This window comes from Pteropus medius, unplaced genomic scaffold, assembly GCF_902729225.1.
Source record: "Pteropus medius unplaced genomic scaffold, Ma_sr-lr_union100, whole genome shotgun sequence".
Taxonomy (NCBI): domain Eukaryota; kingdom Metazoa; phylum Chordata; class Mammalia; order Chiroptera; family Pteropodidae; genus Pteropus; species Pteropus medius.
The window spans coordinates 20,190,721-20,212,129 of NW_024346667.1; the positions used below are offsets into that span (position 1 = coordinate 20,190,721).

Consider the following 21,409-nt stretch of genomic DNA (forward strand, 5'->3'; position numbering starts at 1 on the left):
AGTGTGCATCTTGGGAATAACATCTTAGTGGATGTCAGCTGTAAACACTATATTCCGCTGCCCGTTTACTTTGCATCTTGGGGATGACACCGCAGTGGAGGTCAGTAGGGAGAGTTCTTTTCTGCTGCTGTCTAGTGTGCATCTTGGGGATAACACCAGAGTTGAGGTTAGGAAAACGTGTGCAATGCTGCTATCTCGTGTGTCGTTTGTGGTTCAACAGCTGTGTGTTCACCGAAAAAGCAATTATTTGCTGTCATCTCGTGGGCATCTTGGTAATAACACCAGAGCCGTGGTAAGCAGAAAATTTATTCAGTACAATCATCTTGTGTGCATGTTGAGGATCACACCTGAGTGCAGGTCACCAGGAAACACTCTTTCTGCTACCATCCAGTGTGCATGTTGAGAATGCACCAGAGCGGTGGTCACCAGGAAATGCTCTTCCTTGTGCATATCTTGGAATAACACCAGAGTGGAGATCTCCATAAAAAGTTATTCTCTGTGGTCACCTCATGGGTATCTTGGGAATAATATCTGGTTGAAAGTTACCAGGTCACAAGAAAACACTCTCCTCTTCTGCCATCCAGTGTTCATCTTGAGTTTAACACCTGAGTGTAAGTTACCAGGAAAAGCTATCCTCTCCTGCCAAGTAGTGTGAATCTTGGGAACGACACCAGAGTTGAAGTCACCAGAAAAGTTATTTTCTGCTACTATCTATTGTGAATGTTGGGAATAACACCAGAGTCAAGGTCATCAGGAAAATCTCTTCTCTCTCCAAAGGCCTCAGAGCCAATGAGGAATGTGTCAGACCCAGGGCCTTGCCCCAGGTGCAGTCATCTGTGCCTGGACCTGCCCACTGGCATGTGGAACCTTCAGGTGAAACCGGGCCCAGGGCTTGGTACACCCTGAGTCAACTACCTACGTGTGCCTTTGGCCACCCTCACCTTTCGGCTCCCTACTTTTAAAAGGGCACATTGTGAAGTAATAGTGTGCTTAGAAAGTGTATGTAAGTTACCACATTTCAGGGCATTGGCGTGCAAACCAAAAATTCATTTTGCGTTTAAAAGAGGCAGCCCAGGGAAACCAGACCGAAAGGAACCCGGGTCTGAGAGCAGAAAGCTTGAGTGTGGAAAGACCAGAGAGAGGCCTGCAGTAGTCAGACTGCAGCTCCCAGGGAGAGCTGGAAAGGCAGGCTGTGGCGGGCCCCCGGGCTCTTGCCTGGGGGCTGGGTCTGAAGGAGCCTGGGGTCTCCACTCCGGGTGCAACATTTGCAAGAGGAGCTGAACATCAGGCTCCCCCGGGCACTTTGCTATAACAGCCACCCCTCCTGCACAGCTGTGGCGAGTGGACCTGTCCATGTACTTGGGGTACAGTCTGTCAGCTTTGCCCTGGCATAAGGTGCATCGTCCAAGGCTGGGGCCACTCTCAGTTTCAGAGAACTGGCACAGTGTGGTGGGAACTTCAAGATCTGGGGGTCGTAAGGGCATATATGGAAGAATAGGGAAAACAGTGAAGATTCAGCCAAGGCTACCAAGAGATCTCAAACCCGCAGGCCATGCATAGTCAGTAACCAGGGGCTGGCCGCAGCTCAGCACCCCACACTCTGCATTCTCCATCTCTTTTTGTCACCATCTGGCCATTTCCCTCATTCTCCTCATGTGCGTCTTCGTCAGACTAGGTTCGAGGTTCACTCTTTTCATCTCACGTCCTCACTCTCTGACAAAGCTGAGCTCCTGCTCCTGGTAGATCCCCCTCCCTCCTCTCCCCACCTCCCTTATTGCTTCTTCACTCTGTCTTCTCCCTTAAGGAGAATGATGAAAAAGTTTTACCTACTCACTTTATTACTTGGAATAAACTTGCCAATCTTAGGTTCACCTGTTTTTTGTGAACCTGCCTCCCCCACAAATGGCTCCCAAATCATAAGCTGCAGGACAGTCACGGCCAAAGACCCTCAGGGCCTGGGCCCAGTGTCCCCACACACACCAAGTCATCCTGATACTGAGCAGGCTGTGCCTCCATGCCGGGCATGACCCTCACAAATGGGTAACGTATACTCTATTTTTAGAGATTTTCCTGTCTGTGTTTTTTTTTGTTTTTAAATTAACCAGTTCACAATAATCTTTACGCCAAAGAGACATATTTGTGGGGTGGCATGTTCGGCTCCCTCTTACCTGGATGTATCCCAATTTGTTTATGCACTCATCTACCGAAGGATATCCTAATTTAAGTTTTTAGCCGTTATGAATAAAATTGCTGTGCATAATTACGTGCTAGTTTTTCAAAGCAGTTGTATAAACACTAGAGACATGGTTGCTGGACTCTAAGGTTAGAGAATGGTTTAGCTTTGGGAAAAACTGCCAAATTATCTTGCAAAGTGGCTGTATATTCCACCAGTAAGGAATGGGAGTTCCTGTAGTTTGCACCATCGAGCATTTGGTGTCAGTTTTTTGGAGTTGAGCAGTACTAATAGGTGTGCAGTGCTGTCTCATTGTTGTTTTAATTTGTAATTCTCTAATAATATATGACGTTGAGCTCATTTTTGCAAGCTCATTTACTATCTATTGTGAATGTAAGAAATGTCCAAACATGTAGAGAATTTTTATATGAGTTTATTTGAGCCCGAGTGATGACAAATGCTTGAGAGCAAGATTTCAAATGCTGAAGAGAATATCAGTTTTGCATTTTCATTTATGTGTTTGGAATTAAGGAGAGAATGTGAGGAAGATTACACAAGGGTGAGAGAAAGTAAGGCCAGGATTGGATTACAGACCAGTCAAGATGATGTGCTCTCACACTTCAGAAGGAGGGGTCTGAAAGAAGCATTACAAAAGGGTGTTAGCCTAGATGAACAGGAACAATGCGCAGGGCTTGCTCAAGGCAAAGATAAGTCTCTTAGTAAAGAAGTTATATGCCTGGGGTGTGACGACCCACCATGACCTGCCCAGTTGGGAATTTGTGACCAGATCACCATGAAGGTACTCTCCATAGAATCCTTTTATTTCTTCGTTGGCCAGGTGTCTGTTCACATCTTTACCCCAATATTAGTGGAGCTGTTTTAGAGTCTTTTGCATAGTTTGAATAGAAATCCTTGATTGGATATGTGTTTTGTAAATATTTTCTCCCGGATTGTGGCTGAGGTCACTGAGGAGAAAGGATGGAGCTGAGCTCCAGGGGGAATGCACAGAACAGCCACCAGGTGTGAACTTGAAAGGGCTCACACTAATCCAGGCAGTCGTTTGGGACCAGCTGGCCCTGTATGTTCCTGCCCTGTAAGTTTGTGCATACTAGGTACCATGGGCAGTAACTTTTTTGGTTACACTTAAAACATAAACTTTAAAAATAATGAAGAAATATATAAATAACATCTAGTCTCTCCTACTGGGTAGATATTAAACCATCTCTCCCAAATAAGTACTGTCTTTTCACCATAATCTTGCAAAAGATTTAAAGAAGCACCATGTCAGTGCTTCCCTAATTTGGTTGGCTGCCACCATCGATGGCCTTTCGACGATGGGAAGGAATTTTTTGATCATTTTTATCTGACATTCTGTCCGTTAGAATGGAAGACTAGTTTATTTTAATATAACTTTACACACTCAGTTGAGGATATTTAATCTTAAAGCCACAGTCTGGCCATGCATAGGCAGTCAGAAGAGAGAGCTCATTCACGAGTCGGTGTCTAGTGTCTACTCATCGCTTCTCCTAAAGAGCATTTAACAAGGCATGTGTGTGTCTCACTTACTTTCCTGGTTTGTGGGCAGCTTTGCAAAAAGTTGCACTCCAGCATGTTTCTGTAGACACTTGAATTGCCTGTATCATCACCAATATCCACTTCAATTAAAAAAGAAAAACAGTAAATAATGTATGAACATTTTATAGTCAAAATTTATTCTTCTTAAATAATAGAGAAAGAATGAAAAAGACAAGGTTACCTCTTGAACATTTGATGTTTCGTTTGTTTAAAGAATTTTATAAGGTCCTCGGTCAGAGTTATTGTGACCAAATTAAGATGAGAAGATGGGCTGCTGAACCTGGCAGGTCCACCCAGCTAGCTGGCCGAGAGGGGCAGAAAAAGGGGTGCTCAGAAGTGGACCCCGGCTCCGTCCCCTGGGAGTATAGAGGGCAGGGACCTTGGCAAATGGCTTTCTTGCTCGCTAGTTATGGAGGTTTGGATTCAGGATTTGTTTCTAGTTCCAAGACTTTGATAAGAAACTTACGGAGGCTGATGCTTACCTACAAATCTTGATAGAACAATGCAAGCTTTTTGATGACAAACTTCAAAACCGCAAAGATGACAAACAGAGAAAAAAATTGAAACTCTCATCAAAGAGACAACAAATAGCACGGTAAAATCAATTAAATACTGCATTGTGTCGCTGCAAATTGCTAAAAGTACTAATAATCCTGCAGACACGATATATCGACCTAGTCCCCTGGAACCTGTGATCCACACAATGCCTTCCCAGCTGTCTTCCCTCCTGTCTTCCCTACTCAGTTGTGTCAGAGCAGCACCCACCTTCCCTACCAGCTGGACCTGTGTTAGCAACCTTGGGACATCATCAGACTCCAAGACCAAATAGTACAGGCAGTGGGCACTCGCCACCTAGAAGCAGTCTAACTTCTCCGAGCCATGTCAACTTCTCTCCAAATACAGTGCCGGAGTTCTCTTATTCTGGCGGCGAAGATGAATTCTATGATGCTGATGAATTTCATCGATGTGGCTCATCCCCAAGGCACTTAATAGATTCCTCTGGATCTGCCTCAGTCTTGACCCACAGCAGCTCAGGAAAAAAGTGCTCAGATACCACACGGTCACTCCTTTCATGTCCGGTGGAACAAGTGATGCTGACCTTTTCGACTCATACGACAATAGAGCTGATGAAGAGGAGGCAGGGTCAGCGGAAGAGCACAAAAGCGTTATGTGTTGCTTGTCACAGGTTAGGCTTGGAATGGATCTTACTAACATAGTTCTTCCAACATTTATTCTTTAAAGAAGATCCCTTTTAGAAATATATGCAGACTTTTTTGCACGCCTGGACCTGTTTGTGAGCCTCAGTGACCAGGATGCCAGAGACTGAATGGTTCAGATGTGAAATGGTACCTCCCAGCCTTTCACACAGGAAGGAAAAGATCTGTTGCCCAAAAGCCACACAACCCTATTTTGGGCGAGATCTTTCAGTATCAGAAAAAGTTAAAGTGCATTAAAATTTGAATTCCATTCTGAAGCTCTATGAGCTTAGGGACTGATGTACGTGGGTGGTGGCGGTAGAGGTTAACTCCTTGACAACTGTTTCTTCTCCAATAATTAATGTTTAGGTTTTTGGTATCTTCTGGACTCACAGAATTTTTCTTTAATAATTTTACTTGGCTCTTTAAAAATAATGGCATAGGATTAAACAAAATGGTCTTTCCTCCCACCATTTTAATTAGGATATTTGATTCTTGTTTGTTTCTTCATTATCTATAGTTTTACTTTTATTTTTGTACCAAAAAGTCATTTAGGTTTATTTACTAAATCTATATTCCCTTTTTATTTCATCATTTCCTACCGACTCCCTCATACTTTGTTTCTTCTATTTTTCTTTTTCTAAGAACAATGTTTAACACATTTTTGATTAGAGTCTGTTGAGAATAGGAAGCGAGGAAATTAGAGATGAGATTATAAAAATGTTCTAGTTCAGCAATAAAAAGGAATAAAAAGTGGGTGCACACGTAGAAGGGAACATTATGTCTTTTTTTAAGGCAGGCATATTTAAATACATACAAACATATTTAAATAAAACGTACTTGTTGATGAGAATCATTTGGCAACAAGGAATTTATTGTGAAGAGAAAGGGGTTCATTGTAGGACGAAGACCTTACATAGACAAGAGCATAAGGCAACAACTGTGTACTTGGAACTGTTCCCAGGTGGGCAGCTCATCCTTCTGACCAGGAGGCAGAAGACATTAACTATGAAAGCGTGTATGTGGCTGCTGTGAATGGCCCACTCGAGGTTTGTGGTCATAAATCAACAGCTCAGTGAGCGTGGCTGTTCTAATTTATGCTGGCAGCATTTTACAGCGTTGAGTGTACTTACAGCACAGGCACACTAAGAGATTTGGGTTTAACCTGGTTGGGGTTCTGCCAAATAAAGAGAGCACATACATGAAATTCTGCTTAAAATTTCATGGGATTCATGACCACATAGGGTAGATGATCTGTTTGAAAGAGGATTCAAGAACACCATAACACGGAACAGCATGAAGCAGGGCAATGAACTTTTAAAATGCTATTCAGAATTTGATACTTGGACCTAACAACAGGATAGTTCAAGCTTTGCTAGGCAGGATAATGGAATAATGGGGGATTTCTTGGCCTTGGGGACTTCATATCTTTTTTTTTTCTGTTAGAAAGAATATTAGAATCTCTCAGGGATACTTGTGGGTTTCTAAGTTTACAAAATACATGCTTACAGAAAATTAAAATATAGAAATATATAAAGCCAATCATGAAAGTTCTCCCACAATTCCACTCCTTCACAAAGCCACTGACGTGGTGCTACTTCTCCATTACTTTTTAGAGCTTTAACAAATTATTTTACAAAAAAAAAAAGCACTTTTCCTTACATAAGAGTAAAGTTTGCTCATCTTATTAGTCCTGATAAATTCCTTACTCTTAACTGATAGAAATAAATAGCACGGAGGTACCATAATCTATTAAACCAGTCCTTTGTCAATACGACATCTGGGCTAGTTTTAACTGTTAAAGAAGAAAAGTACAAAGAACTTGCTTGTGTTCACTTATCGGATTATTCCTATTGGACAGTTTCCTAATTTTATTTCTAATGAAGAGCTAGCAAGAGTTCAAGCATTTTCAATATACTCTGGAAAACTACCCACCTAAAGATCGTAATGATTATACTGCCACCTATAGAGTGCAGGATGGGATACGTGTAATTTGGAAATGCTTATCCAAAATTATAACATTTGAAAAACATTTTAAAGCAATTGTTCTTGTAACTGTGTTTTTTAACTACAGAAAGTAAAATCTGACAAATCTTGACTGATGGGGAATCAGGATCCTCAGGGCATGGTTTATAAAACTCGTATTTACTAGGAACCACAGGTATCAGAAACTTAATACTTTTTCTATAAAGTCTTCATGAAAGATTGCAGACCTTGCTACATCTTTCAAATACCTCCATTACTATCTCCAGTAATCTCCCCAGGTTTTGGTACCTATATGGGCATCCTACTGCTTGTGGAATAAAAACCAAACTCCAAACACGAGCTTTCGCCACCAGCGCCACCTGTACTCACTCAGCTGCAGCAGAGGGCACTTTGCGCCTAGAACACGCCACACGCTTTCACACGTCGGTTGCATTCACTTTATGCCTCCTTAGAATAAATACCCCTTCCTTTCTCTGCCCTCTCAAGGCACAGCTCAAATACCACTTACTCTATTAAGTCTTCCATGATTCTCCCAGGAAAAATTAATGGTCTTTTCCTGTTACCCCAGCTTTTTGCTTGCGCCTCTATTATAGCATTCTACAATAAGTTACTAAACTAGAAGTCTTGGAGGACAAGCATATCTTATTTGTCTATTTCCTGAACAGTATCTAGCGCAGAACTTTGCAGAGCATGCACGCAAAAACTGTTTGTGGAATAAACATACATCAGTTAAATCAGGGCTTCAAATCCTTTAATCCCAAATTATCAGTCACAGATAACTATTTTTAAAGGATTAAAAAATAAAACTGACTGCTCCCTTCAAAACACATCATTTATGTAAGCAGTTTTGTAAGTTAAAAAAAAAAAAGAGGGTGTCTTTTAATAAAACTGACAAAATAGTCTATCTTTAGAATAGTTATATTCAACAACCTGCATATGCTTGATATCTGCATCTTCCTAGGATCTCAAACTGTTTATTTTAGAATTACACTTTAATACAAAATATGAAGCAGCAATGATTCGAGCATGAGTTTCTGCTTTGTGGTCCTAGCCAGAGCACAAAATGACATCAATACCAAGCTTAAAAAAAAAAAAAAAAAAAAAAAAAAACAACAAAAACGGGGGCGGGGGGAGAGACCACCATGAAGACAATGCCACATTAAAATCTCTTTCTCTTGATAATTTCTGGCTTCCAGCTGACTGGATGAGTTTCTTCTGTCTAAAAATAGAAAAGTAAGAAAAAAAAGATTATTACTTTGCTTCATATTTAATAACTTCCTTTCTAATAAAAATAAGGTATCTAATCTATTCAAGTATACTATTTGGCGTCATATATTTAGCAGTTATTCAACAATTTTAGGAACAGTTGACAAACTTTTTGCATTATCTGAATCTAATAAAGAATAAATGGCTTCACTACAAATCCAGTGTATGGTTTTTCATCTCAAACAAAATTGCTATTTAGATATTCTAGTAACACCAAAGCTGACGATTCTAGAATTAATTGCATAGCAATCTATTTATTTGGTGTTATTCTTAGTGTAAGATTTTCCCATTTACTGTAATAAGGAAAGCTGGAATAAAATAATCTATGGATTTGCTGGCATCAATGAAAACAATACAGAAATCTACAAGCAGATACTACTCAAGATGATAAATATTTTAATACTATAAAGATTATTTTCCCTTGTGATAATTTCGGTAATGTTAAAATGATAAAACACTTGCAAAATTGGCATGGCTGATTTACTTTAAAATGAATGTGAAATAGAGAACTTACTGCTGTATCATCCTCTCTGTACACTTTAATGGTTTTATCAGCTTCGGCTGTTAGCAATCGACTTTCAGACTGATCAAAAGCACAAGCAAATATTCCTGATTCACTGTCCAAAGACCCAGGCTGCACAGCTGCATGAACTCTCTGGAAATTATAACCAGTTCTCCAGTCCCAAAGATGCATAGTGCCGTTGTCAGCTTAAAGGGAAAGAGCTAGTTAAACTTGGTAATCCCTGTAATGACTCAGCTTGACAGACATTCATTAAGCACCAACCATTAGCCAAGCATCACGGTAGTAACTACATTTATAAAGACACACAAGACACAGGCACTCAAGCTTCTCTTAACACTGGTTTGTCCACTTTCATTTGTGTTCAATTCAGAATTTACTACAGATCTCAAAAAGCACCACGAAATGACATCTAATTCCAGAATATATTGCCAAACTTTAGGCTATTCTCAGCATAAATTCCTAGCTTACATTTACCATATGTGAACTTAAAAATGGCTGACCTATGAAATATACTGCATAGATTATGAATAAGCATGAACACACATATAAAAACATTCAAATACACATTAACTAGGCAAGTTCTGCTATAATACTTAGGTGTGATGGCTCAGAAACTTTACCAATGTTTACTCATTCACTAAAAGAAAAAACGACAAAACACATTTATCATAAAAATATGATTTTACCTCCAGATACGAGCACTCCATCAGAATTTACTGTCAATGTGTTAATAATAGCATTATGACCAGAAAGATTTTGAATGAAACTTCCATCAGGGAATTTCCACTGTTTTATGTTATCTGGAGAACCAGATGCAAATGTGTAACTGAAATAAGATTAAAAACAATTAATGACAAAGTAAACCAAGTAAAATAAAATGGTAGATTTGAAAAAGCTTATCGCAGTTGTATTTTGCACGTATACTCACTGATCTATGTCGTTGTATCAAAATATTATCACACCAAGAGGTGAAAATATCAAGACATTTGCTCCAAGTTAAATCAGATTTACAAATTATTTTTAATGTATTTTAAGTCCTAGATTAATGTTTTATTCTCCTCACATTTCCCCAAGGGTCTACATCAAGCTAGAGCAGTAAGTGTAAAAACCCCTAAATTCACACAAAGGGCAAAGGGTTGTGCAACTATCTTGGAGAAAGAACAAGAGAGGCAGGGAGAAGGCAAGAGGATGAAAGGGAGGAAAGGAAAGAAAGAGAGCAAGAGGAAGAGAGAGAAAGGAAACGAGGGAGAAGGGAGTGAGGAAGACAGGGAAAAGGAAAAAGAGAGGGAATAAGGTAAGAAAAAGAAGGAGGGAGAGAGAAAAGACATGAATGTGCCCAGAAAAATGTCAGAGTGGCGTGACATAAACAACAGCTTGGGATATTATGCTCCGCCTCTTAGGATACCATGACTATCATGCTCATAGTTCCTACCTTTTCCCCTATGTATATGAACGTCCTCCTCCTCGAGAATTAAACTATTCTATGTCTATCTCAGTGTACAATAAATAATATTTATGTCCAAAACATTAAATCTAGCTATTAGCTTCTATTTTGACATTCGGCTTTTAACCATGATTTATTCATATTGTCTCATTTGACATTATCATTTTTTATCATGTAGAAAACTTTCCTCATCTTCTATAGGGCACAAAGCAAAATACTACAAAGAGAAAATAAAAGAAATTCATGTTCATAAGTGGTAGAGACCTAGAGGTGGCAGTGTCTAAAGGACTACCAAAAGCAGTACTGATGTTGGTATTTCTGTACTATACTAAGAACTGAAGAAACACAAGGAATTAAGAGAATACACTTACTGTCTTGGATGTAACACCACAGCCCTCACTGATTTTTTGTGATTTGTTAATGTGACTCTTGTTTTTCCAGCCACCAAATCCCATAATCGTATTGTGGTGTCATGGCTTCCTGCATGAAAATAACACACAAATCCCCAAAACATAGATCAGGGAAAAGAATGTAAAAGTTAAGGGTAACAAAATATAAAGTGTTCTTCCATAGACACATATATACTAAAAGAAAGTAATATCAACTCTTGGCTAATTGCTTCTAAAATTTTAGGTTGGTTTTAAATTTAATTCTTAAAAAAAAAGTTAATAAACGCTTGTCCACTGATCAGCTAGAGCAACTGTGAAGATCAAAACAAATGGAGAGGGAGAAAAAAACTCGAATGATTTTTAGTTAATGAAATACATCAAGGAATTACTTTCTACTCTTAAAGATCCATTGTTATTAATCTTGTTTTAATTGAAACGAGACTCAAAACAGCTCTAAAGGTTATTAGTCTCAGGGTATCCTGTCCTTTAACTTTAATTTTCTAAATCGGTAATTCTGATACTATGAAACAATGCTTAATTTATCTAACATCACCATTTTCTAGTCAGACATTACATAATACTGTATATGACATATTCTATGATATGTAAAAAGAGAAAAACTATCAAATGAAATGTTACAAATTTCAAATGCACAGAAACACTACATGTACAATGAGTCATAATATGAAAAATATATGTATAATCACAATGATTTGAATCACAATGATATGAATTTACTGTAAACTTGAAAAGTATTAATCGTACCAGTAATAATCTGTGGTTCTGCAGCTTGACATCTCACCGTAGCAACTGCATTTGTATGTCCGGATAACGTATGTACACTGGCTTTAGTTCTCACATCCCAAATCTATAAAAACGTAATAGACATACCGTCAAAGAGAACAGGTGTTTATATCTCAGGCATGTAACTGAATGAATTTAAGGATGAGAATTTACTACACAACTGTGCCTAAATATAATGAAGAAGGCACTTAAATGAGAGCTAATCTCTAAGCTGGCTAGGCAATGTAGAGAGACAATTGATAGGGGAAAAAAAGCTAAAATACCAGGGGACTGAAAGTCTAAGAATGGGTAAAATGGGACTACTGACTGAAACAGCCAACAGACAATAGCTGAGGTGACAGGATGGAATGTGAGAGTGTCACATTTCAGGGACAGGGTACTCCCAGAAATCAAAATGGTGAGGCTTCAGAACTAAAGATGACGATGGAAAAACATCGCCAAGAAACTGAGAAACTAGGTTATTAGTGAGTCATGGTAACTATCTTCAAGTTTCTATCAAAAGATATATGACTCCAATTTCAAATATGCATCCTGTAAGATGCAATACATTTACAGCTAAACACAACGCTCTGTTCCACTGACCCGTGCAGTTGAATCTCGACTACAGGTCACCAGCACATCAATCGTTGGGTGCAAATCCAAACCATACACTGCACTCAGATGTCCATGATAGTGCCTTATAACCTACAAGTAAAGGAGGAAAGTTAAAATTCCTATAAGTTGTAAGAAAAAGAATGGTGCATCTTTTAAATGCTTAAATCCAAACTCACCTTATTATATTCAAGATCCCAGCATTTGACCTGCTTGTCTTCTCCACAGGAGAACAGGTATGGGCTCCTCGAGCTTACTATTACACCACGCACTGTACTAATGTGCCCGGTTAATGACAGTTTTAACTTGCCACTAGCCAAGTCCCAGATCTGCAATCAAAGAATATTTAATTTTTCTTTTTGCTGATTATCCCAAAGTTTTAGAATCTTGATGTTAAAATTAAGTCTCCAAAAAGTTAAAGACATAAACACATAAAAATTTCTAAATTTGCAAAACAACCCCCTCCCCATAAATACAGGGAAAAAACAATTAAAAAGCATGCTCAAACTGGAAAAATATTTGTAACAGATGACAAAAGGTTAATATTCTTAATATATAAAGGGATCACTAATAACAAAAGTATGAATACCACAGTATTAAATTAGCCAAGGATGGCAATAACTTAAAAAAACCCCTATGAAAACAACCTAAGTGTCCATTGATGGATGAACGGATAAAGAAATGTGGTGAAATATTATTCAGTTATATAAATGAATGAAATCTTGTCATTTGTGACAATAAAGAAGGATCCTGAGGGCATTATACTATGTGAAATAAGTCAGAGAGAAAGACAAATAGCACATGATCTCACTACGTGAGGAATCTAAAAAAAAAAAGCAAAAAACCTGAAAAACCCCAGAAGCCAGGGGTGAAGGATACATAAAGGTATAAACTTACAGTTAATAAATTAATAAGTTACGGGGATGAAATATATACATGGTGACTATAGTTAATAATACTGTAAAGCATATTTGAAAGCTACTGAGAGAGTAATCTTAAAAGTTCTCATCACAAGAGAAAAACTTCTGTAACTATGTGTGGTGGTGGATGTTAACTCGACTTATTGTGGTGATCATTTCACAATATATACAAATACTGAACCATTATGTTGTACACCTAAAATTAACCTAATGTTGTCTGTCAATTATAACTCAACGAAAAATCCAAAAACCCTAAAAGTAGCTTAATAAAGCATCAAAAAGTTCAACTTCACTAGAAATTATGTATATACAGTTTTTAAAAAGTTAGGTTACACATATCTGTTTATCATACTAGTAAATATTGTTAATGATATACAGTCAATAGGTGAAAAGAATCCTCTTGTACACTGCAAGTATCAATTCACCATTTTGGAAAATAATTTGTACTTTGGGTGCCAACTTAAAAAATGTTTGGCCCATTAATTCCATTTCTGAGAATCTATCATAAATAATTTAAGACAGAAAAAGCTTTAGGTACAAAGATTAATTTCAGCATTACGTGTGATAATGAAAGTTAGGAAACTAAAAACATAGTGTCCAATAATAGGAAAATAGATTACAGAATACCTAAATGATATAATACAATGGGACCATTTAAAAAGATGTTTGATTTTTCACACAAATATGCCTTTGATATAATGTTACACGAAAAAAAGCAGGGTTCAAAATTACATATCGAACATGACTTTTAAAAGATACACATTTATACACACAGGAAAAAAGTGCAGAAGAAAACACATTGATATACATGCAGAGAAATAAATACTAAAAAGAAATTCATTTAAATATCTGGCAGTAGTAGAATTACATATGAGTCTATGTTCTTTTATATTTTCCACACTTTTTATAGATAAGCATTCTTTAATTTTATAACCAGAGAGGAAAAACCTTAAATATAAAAGAATTAGTGGTAGTAGTCAGCATGTACCGTTTGGAAAAAAACTGTTGTTTAAATACCACTCTTTAGACAGAGAATTATTTAGAACTTTTAACCAGTATATATAATAAATTTTACTCCATACTCAGGTCTAAGAAATCAGAGGAGCTATAAGAGCAATTCCCACCAGAGGAAATAACTTAAAATAGATTAAATGTACATGGCAAACAGAAAGTTATGTTATATTTTTCTTCCTCTTTATTACCTTTATAGTTCTGTCAGCAGATCCAGTAACAAACCACTGATTTCCAGGTTCCACAGCAATACACCGAACCCAGCCAAGATGCCCACTGATCACCTGTATTAAAAATGAAAAGGTGGAATGGGTAGACACATAAATTAAAGGTTATTCAATTTCAACTCGTTATTCATAAGTTAAAGTTTATTCGATTCAAGTTTGAATTGCCTTTCCTCACATCTTCAAATGATACAAGATTATAAAGTTATCTGACAATTAGATTTTAGAATAACTATTAAAGTACTTCAATATGTGAATGAAAACCCAAAATGTGGTATATCCATACAACAGAATACTATTCAGCAATAAAAACGAATAATACTTGCAACAACTTGGAAGAATCTCAAAGCTGAGTGAAGTGAGGCAGTCTTAAGAGGTACGTACTGAATGACTCCATTCATACAACACAGTTGAAAAGACACAACCATAGAGAAGTTAAATAAATGGTTGCCAGGCCTGGAAAAGGGTACGGCTATAATAGACCAGTACAGGGGTGTTTCAAATTGATGTAACTTCTACATCCAGAATGTAGTAGTAGTTACCCAAGTCTACATATCCATTAAAATTTAATAAATCTCTACACCGAAATAAAATCTATTTTATCGTATAATTTAAAAAGTAAAATTTAGTATATATATTAAATTACGTATAGATGTACTTTTCCAACTACATATTTTATTTTAGATCTGGTACGTTTTGAATCGTTTTATTTTACTAGAATTGAAAAGATAATCAGTAGGGCCAAGGAAATGTCCTAATATATTGTTTCTCCCCTTGGCCTCCCTATTAAATACTCATTTTCCTAAATTTACTTCATCTCTTCACATTTAGTAGCCTTCTACCAATATTTTATACTGTATTTTATACAAAATACAAGTATAGCTTTTACTTAATCTCCTTCCCAAGATATCTTTTAAGATAGTGCCTAAGCTATCTTAAAAGATAGCTTTTAAGATAGTTCCCTCAAACCACCTCAGATCACTTTACCAGTTTTCATATTCGCTCCTTTTCCTCCTTACTTTATTACTCAGCCCCTGCCAACTGGAAAGCAGTAACCATGTTTCACGCAGGGGAATAATACACAGATTCGCTCACCCTGTAGAGTTTCCACGGTGGGTGCCACTGGGGCTTTGGCATTGTAGGGGCCTTTTTAGCCATCAGTGCAGAGTTCTTGGCATTGCCACCCTCCATAACAGCCTAGATATGGAACACATCACATTATTATTAAAGATATCATATTTAAGTTTCCATGTTATCAATTCAAAAACGGAAATTCAAAGAGGGAATTTATGAAAGCTTTTTTTCTTTACATGAAGAGAAAGGACAGCTAAAAACGTCTGTACAGTTAGAAAATGAGTCTAAGACTTCTAATCAAAACTATATTTTCTATATGTTAATTTTAGCTTTAAATAGCAATTAAAAATCTCAGAGAGGAAGAACATTAAATTTAAGAGCACGTTTCACTGTACGAGTTCAAAACCCAGCTCTGCCCATAACTGGCTGATTGATCCTAAGTCAAAATTATGTGACAGCTGTGCCTCCTTTATAAAATGGAAATTAAGTGTCTACCTCATACAGTTATTATGATGAACACAGAGTAGTAAATGCTGTACAAAGGGCCTATTATTAAGTGACTGTAAGTGAATTAACACCACTGCCTTTCATTGTCATATTTTAACATCATTCATACGGCAAAGGAGAGACTGACAGTTCCTTGTTTATCTTCCCCCAAAATATTTCAATACTATTTTAAAAGGTATTCTAGCTGACATATTCTATACTGTTAGCATCTATCCAAAAAATACTTAAGCCCATACTTCCTACCCTCAAAAAGCTAATATTACTTCCTCCTAACGAGGCAGAAAGGCTCAGGAGAGATCTGCGAATGGAGGCTAACAAAGAGATGTGGTGGGAGGATTAAATTCATACACGCCATAACGCCAGATCAACTGCATAATAAACTGAGGTAAAGCCCACTTATTCCAAGTGACAGCATATTTTCAGTTATTTTTTCTCTAACTACTTTCACCAATAACAACAGTAGCTGCAATTTACCTAGATAAACTTACGTATTTCTAAATGCTCATTTATACACTAGTTGTATAGCCCATGAAGCTACAATACTAATAGCTCTCAATGCCAACTATATAAATCAACTTAAAGTTTTTTTGAAAAAAGCTTTCATATCTAAAACATACTAATACAATTTCAGAATAACATTCCTTGTATTTTTAATAGTGGATAATAAAGAGCAACATTATCTTCATCAAACAGATATTATGTAAATGCGTAAGCAGACATAGAATTAACAGAATTTTAAATTCTAAAAAATATGTCAATTCGCTAGCAACTTAAATTAGCTCAGGTTACTATTTAACGACTGCAAGAAAATGTTCATTTAATATTTAAGGTAAGACTCTTGGGATAAAGGGAAATAAGGCAACGTGTTCCAAAAGGTAGAAACTTGCAGCATGATCTGACACAGAGAAACTCACCGAAGTCATCCCTGCGGGCTGTGAACGGTCAGAGGCCGCAGGATGTCGGTATTCCCCTCCAGCAGGCGCACTACGATTTGCATCAACCCTGAGGCAAGAAACATCACATTCTAAGTAATTAATGCCTCTAGTCTCATGTTCTGCAGAACAAATTTTATGTTAAATTTTTAAAGCAGTTAAAGAAGAATGCCATGTAATACATAATTATAAAGAAATAAATTTAAAAATGAGAAAAAATGTGAACAGTGAACTATGCTTTCAAAATTTTTGTAATTAGAAGGGTATTTCATACCTGGCCTGAGAAGAAGGTAACGCCACAGCTAAGGACTGTGCGGCTGACTCGCTTGGCATTCTTTGGATCTTAGTATCTGCTGTTAAAGCAACCCCTGTTTAAAAAAGAAAAAATTCCTTTTAGTAGCTATCTTTGTTTCCACTTGTATGCATTTAAACTGAAATACTGGAGAAAACTATACCAAAAAGGTAACGGTGATTACATCCAGGTGGTGGTATTACAAAAACTGATTATGTTTTGCATGTCTTTTGCTATTCATTTTTACAGCAAATATTGCTTAACACATAACTCAAATCTGATTTAATCACAAGCAGCTTGGAATCACAAAGCCCTAGATAGTGAAGTTAAATATCTATAATCTTGGGATAATCAGATATAAAAATTAGCAGTTCTCCAAATACTAACAAAATATTTTGAAGCGTAAACGTAAATTACTACAACAAGCAGCACTGACTCACCTGTACTTTCGTTATGGTAAATCCTGTCCTCCAAAATTAAGAGTACCTACATACACTAAGCTATTTTTTCCTCTACCCTGTTATACTGGCGACTCCATTTGTGTGCCTATTCCTGTGTCAATTCCTCTACCCAAACACCCAGGAAACATTTCTATCACATCTGCTTCTATATTAACATTTCCAGTATCACTTTTATAAACTTGGTAATATTTACATGTCTATCTAAACCTCCAAATAATATGCTTGACTTAGCCTGGGGTAGTTTTACTATCTTTGAATTACTAGCACAGTGCATGAAAAAATATAGGTGCTTAAGAAAGTTTGCCAAACGAACGCATGTGATACTAAGTATTAATTATCATCTAAAAGCTATGCATGGATTCCTGGCTAATCTTGTATTTTTTAGGCAATGGGAATCATTATTAGCATGTTCATGAAAATACATGTGACAGTAAGACATTTTCAATATGTAACATCTCACTTACCAGGTCCTGGTGGATATGGATGTGTACCTGTCACCAAATATTCAACTTCTTGTCCTTTAAAAAAAAAGAGAGAAATTAATGGCAAAATTTATCTTATGTACTAGTATAATCTCTTTTAATGAATTAAATATCAAACTATCAATTGGATTTCTAAAATGTTAACAATTAAATCCAAGCCTCAGAAATAAGATAAGCTGATCATTTTCTTTTGGCAATATACATAGTGATTTCCTTGACCATTTGCTGACATGATGTTAAGAAAGCTTCTGTATTTGCTACACAGCAAAACTGTGTAGAGAGATCATCCTATAAAATAATAATCCACTCCGGTTTTTCTTTTAAGTAAATGGTTTCCCTCTGGAATCTCTTAATTATCTTTATTCGCTACAATTTCGGTGCTTAATATTATCTTTCTGGATTACGGCCAAAAGAGGCAGATGGTCTCCCCACAGATAAGGAATTTTTCCTTTAGTCTCCACCATGACCTTCTCCATATCCTAAGAAGTTCTGCCACCATTATACTATCATTTTTTTTATTTCCTATAAGGAAAAAAATCCACTAACCAGTTATCTCACTTATCACTCCAATGAAGAAATCAAGATTTACATCATTAACACCAGTACGAGTGTTAAATAGGGTAGAGCTCTAATTAGCCCTGCCAGGAGGGGCACTAATACGACCTTTCATTTACCTATTTTAAAAATTCACATCAAAATTTTGACATTTCTGACAATACCAGACTCACCTTGATTGGCAGGGTATTGTTTATGACCATATGAATCTGACGCATTCTGAGGGCCCTTCTCTTTAAAATTTTCTTTCAAGGTAGGCATATGCAGAACAGGTCCATACTCATTCCGCAGCTTGATTGCCATTTTCCTTTTGTGACTATTTAAAAAAGTTATAAACATAAGAACGTATCTTTGAGTACTTTAGATATATTCACCAATCTAAATATATTCACAGATAGCCAGGAAACAAGTACTGAAATAGCTTAAGTTTGCCTCATCATGTAGGAAAAGTTTTTATTAAGATTTTTAACTTAAACAGCATTTTAAAAAGCTCAAATTTTCCAGTGCATTTCCACACTTTTATTCACAATCCATCACATAGCATCCACTAAGTCTAAATAATACTCAATTAACCAATAAGCAGAAAACTTTTATGATGTGTTATCAAGGGTCTAACTGATTTAAAAATATATAGAAACTAATATATCTTTTAAAAAACTTCAGAGTCAATATACTTTCCTTTGAATGTCTAAATATAAAAATACCGTAAAAGCCTCTATAGTAACCTTTACTGGATATATAGAAAACAGAACTAATCAAAGTATTCAATTAGGTCAACAGTTTAAAAAGAAATGCACTTGTTATATTACTTTTAATAGGCTACTTTACAAATTAAATATAAATGCTTCTTTGAGGAACTAAATAAATTTTCAAAGAAGGGTAAAGGACAAAGATGGAACACTGCACATAATGCAATCCCAGACTGGAGCTGGAGATGTAGAACCAAAAATATGCCACCACTCAAAAATCTTCGTCATACTAACGAGAAAAGATGGGAGTAGAAGTACTGGCCAGGTACAATTTCAGCTCAGCAAGGCTCTGAGAGCAGCGGGAGGGAAGCTGAAAGCACATACAAAGTGATTGATTATAAAATATAACACCTAAAAGGGACTCTCCTAATTACTGGGTATTTGTAAAACGCAATTAATTAATGTAAAAGATAAGGCCAAAAAAAGAGTTAAATCAGCTTAAATTATGCCCAAACACCATTCACTATTGAATAGATATCCTATGAGTGTTAGTGTTACTCACTAAACTTTAAAGGTCCCCCTCTCCCTGCTCTCTTCCCCCAATATTAGAAGTTTAATTATTCTAGCGATTGAAAAGAAACTATACCTACCTCTCTTCATCCAAAGGCACAGGTTTTCCATTATCAGCTACAAACATGTCATGGGTCCTCTTCAATGACCTGAACACAAGTGTATGCACAGAATGTTTCTGTACCTCCTAGAAAGAAAGAGTGTAGTTACATATCAAGCTACAAATCACACATATCAAACCTAAATTAAAGACAAGTTAGTTGTTATACTACATGTTTAAATATGTAAAAAACTTCATATGACTCACCATAGCTATCTTTAGTAAGCTACAGCAGTCAAGTTCAGAGAAGAGGAGGAAGCTCCTCTTTGGCTACAGCCTCAAGTATACCAACTGAGTGATGCCCGAGATTAGTCACTTACTCAGTAAAAATTTACTGAGCTATCACTATGCGTCTGGTAGGTACTGTGCTAGAAGCTAGCAAGAGAATGATGAAAAGACATTCATGATCCCTGTGATCAAGAGGAACCAGACAAAAAAAAATAAGCGAAATAATTCCACACTTTGATAAGTACTATGAAGGAAGCAGGCAAGGGACTGAGTCAGAGAATGGGGCAAGAACTTAGGATCGTTATAAAAGATCTCTCCGAGGTGATATTTAAGCAGAAAGGGAGTTAGCCTTGAACAGAAGAGGTAAGAACAATACAGGCAGACAGAAAACACCATATACAAAGGTGTTCAGAAGTGGAAATAATGCCAAGAGCTGCAAAAACCGTTGTATATATTCAGTAAGAGGGTGCGTTGTGATGCAAGATGAGGTTGCAAGGGTAGACAAGGTCCAGATCAGGCAAGGTTTTTTTTAAGACCATTGCAACGGTCTGTATTTTTGCTCTAGGAACATAGGGCCAGTAAAGGGTTTTAAGCAAGAAAAGCAGGCCCAACTTACGTTTTTAAACAGATTAACTGGGAGGCGGCGGGGGTGGGGGATGGGGGGCGCTGTAACAAAAATGGAAGAAAGGAGACCAGCTAGGAGATAATGCACCTGTCTAGGTGTAAGATGATGTTGGTCTGAATTAAGGTAATGGCAGTGGGTATGCACAAAAGTCCAGAAATAGTTCTGAGAAAAGACAGTCAAGGCTTGCTAATAGAATTGTCGTTCGAACTAGGGAAAGACGTGAAAATTAAAGACTGGAAGGTTTTCCTGGGGAAGAGCTAAAATAAACAAAGTGAGCATCACAGAAGACAGCCGATCGTGTAGAATACAGAATCACTGACACTACTGTGCAGGCGGTGAACACCGGTGGGCGAAGATGGACAGAATCCCCGCCCGCGACGTCAGTGTCCAGCTCAAGTGCCTAAGGGTCAGATCAGAACTAGAGGAATCATCTCAGGCTTACTCCCCAGACAGAGCCTCTAACTCGCGCTCTCATCCAGCCTCTCCGCTCTCCCTGAAAACCTTGAGACTATTCGGCCTCGGCCAAAACCAGCCTCCCCTCGCAGCCTCCCCTCTCCCCAGACTCCCAAAACCCTCGATCCCCTACGCCCGCCACCAAAGAAACACAGTGCACCAGCAAACTGCTCTTGACGACCCACGCCTCACTTTACCTCGACCATGATGCGGCCGCGTATTTCGCCACCCTGGCACCCAAGAAACTAATCAACAACGCAAAAACCGCCGCCACAACTGCGCAGCCCCTTCCGGAATCTTGTGCCCTGACGACGGAAGTGACGCAGCTCCGCGCAGCGC

The 21,409-nt window shown here is 37.5% G+C and overlaps 1 protein-coding gene and 1 pseudogene across 2 annotated transcripts; one reads left to right on the forward strand and one right to left on the reverse strand.

The window, feature by feature from the left end:
* Positions 1-4,135: 4,135 nt before the first annotated feature.
* Positions 4,136-5,209, forward strand: LOC120613199 (oxysterol-binding protein-related protein 9-like; annotated as a pseudogene).
* Positions 5,210-7,659: 2,450 nt separating this feature from the next.
* Positions 7,660-21,407, reverse strand: PLRG1 (pleiotropic regulator 1). Of its 2 annotated transcripts, none has more exons than XM_039876183.1 (15): positions 21,268-21,407; positions 19,745-19,851; positions 18,579-18,721; positions 17,833-17,886; positions 16,890-16,983; positions 16,598-16,685; positions 15,198-15,299; positions 14,070-14,162; positions 12,127-12,276; positions 11,939-12,040; positions 11,318-11,420; positions 10,535-10,643; positions 9,406-9,545; positions 8,711-8,904; positions 7,660-8,149 (listed from the first exon to the last, which is right to left on the reverse strand). In XM_039876183.1, the coding sequence occupies exons 1-15, from the start codon at positions 21,274-21,276 to the stop codon at positions 8,090-8,092; spliced, it is 1,548 nt and encodes a 515-aa protein (XP_039732117.1). In that variant the 5' UTR covers positions 21,277-21,407; the 3' UTR covers positions 7,660-8,089. The 2 variants fall into 2 exon arrangements, with proteins under 2 accessions (XP_039732117.1, XP_039732118.1); XM_039876184.1 differs by lacking the exon at positions 21,268-21,407 and adding an exon at positions 19,389-19,464.
* Positions 21,408-21,409: the final 2 nt, after the last annotated feature.

Coding starts and splice junctions, on each gene's coding strand:
- PLRG1 (XM_039876183.1), bottom strand. Junction 16,686..16,889: donor TTACCTTCTTCTCAGGCCAG/GTATGAAATACC, acceptor TTCTTGCCTCAG/GGTTGATGCAAATCGTAGTG. Junction 10,644..11,317: donor AGAACCACAGATTATTACTG/GTACGATTAATA, acceptor ATTTTCATGCAG/GAAGCCATGACACCACAATA.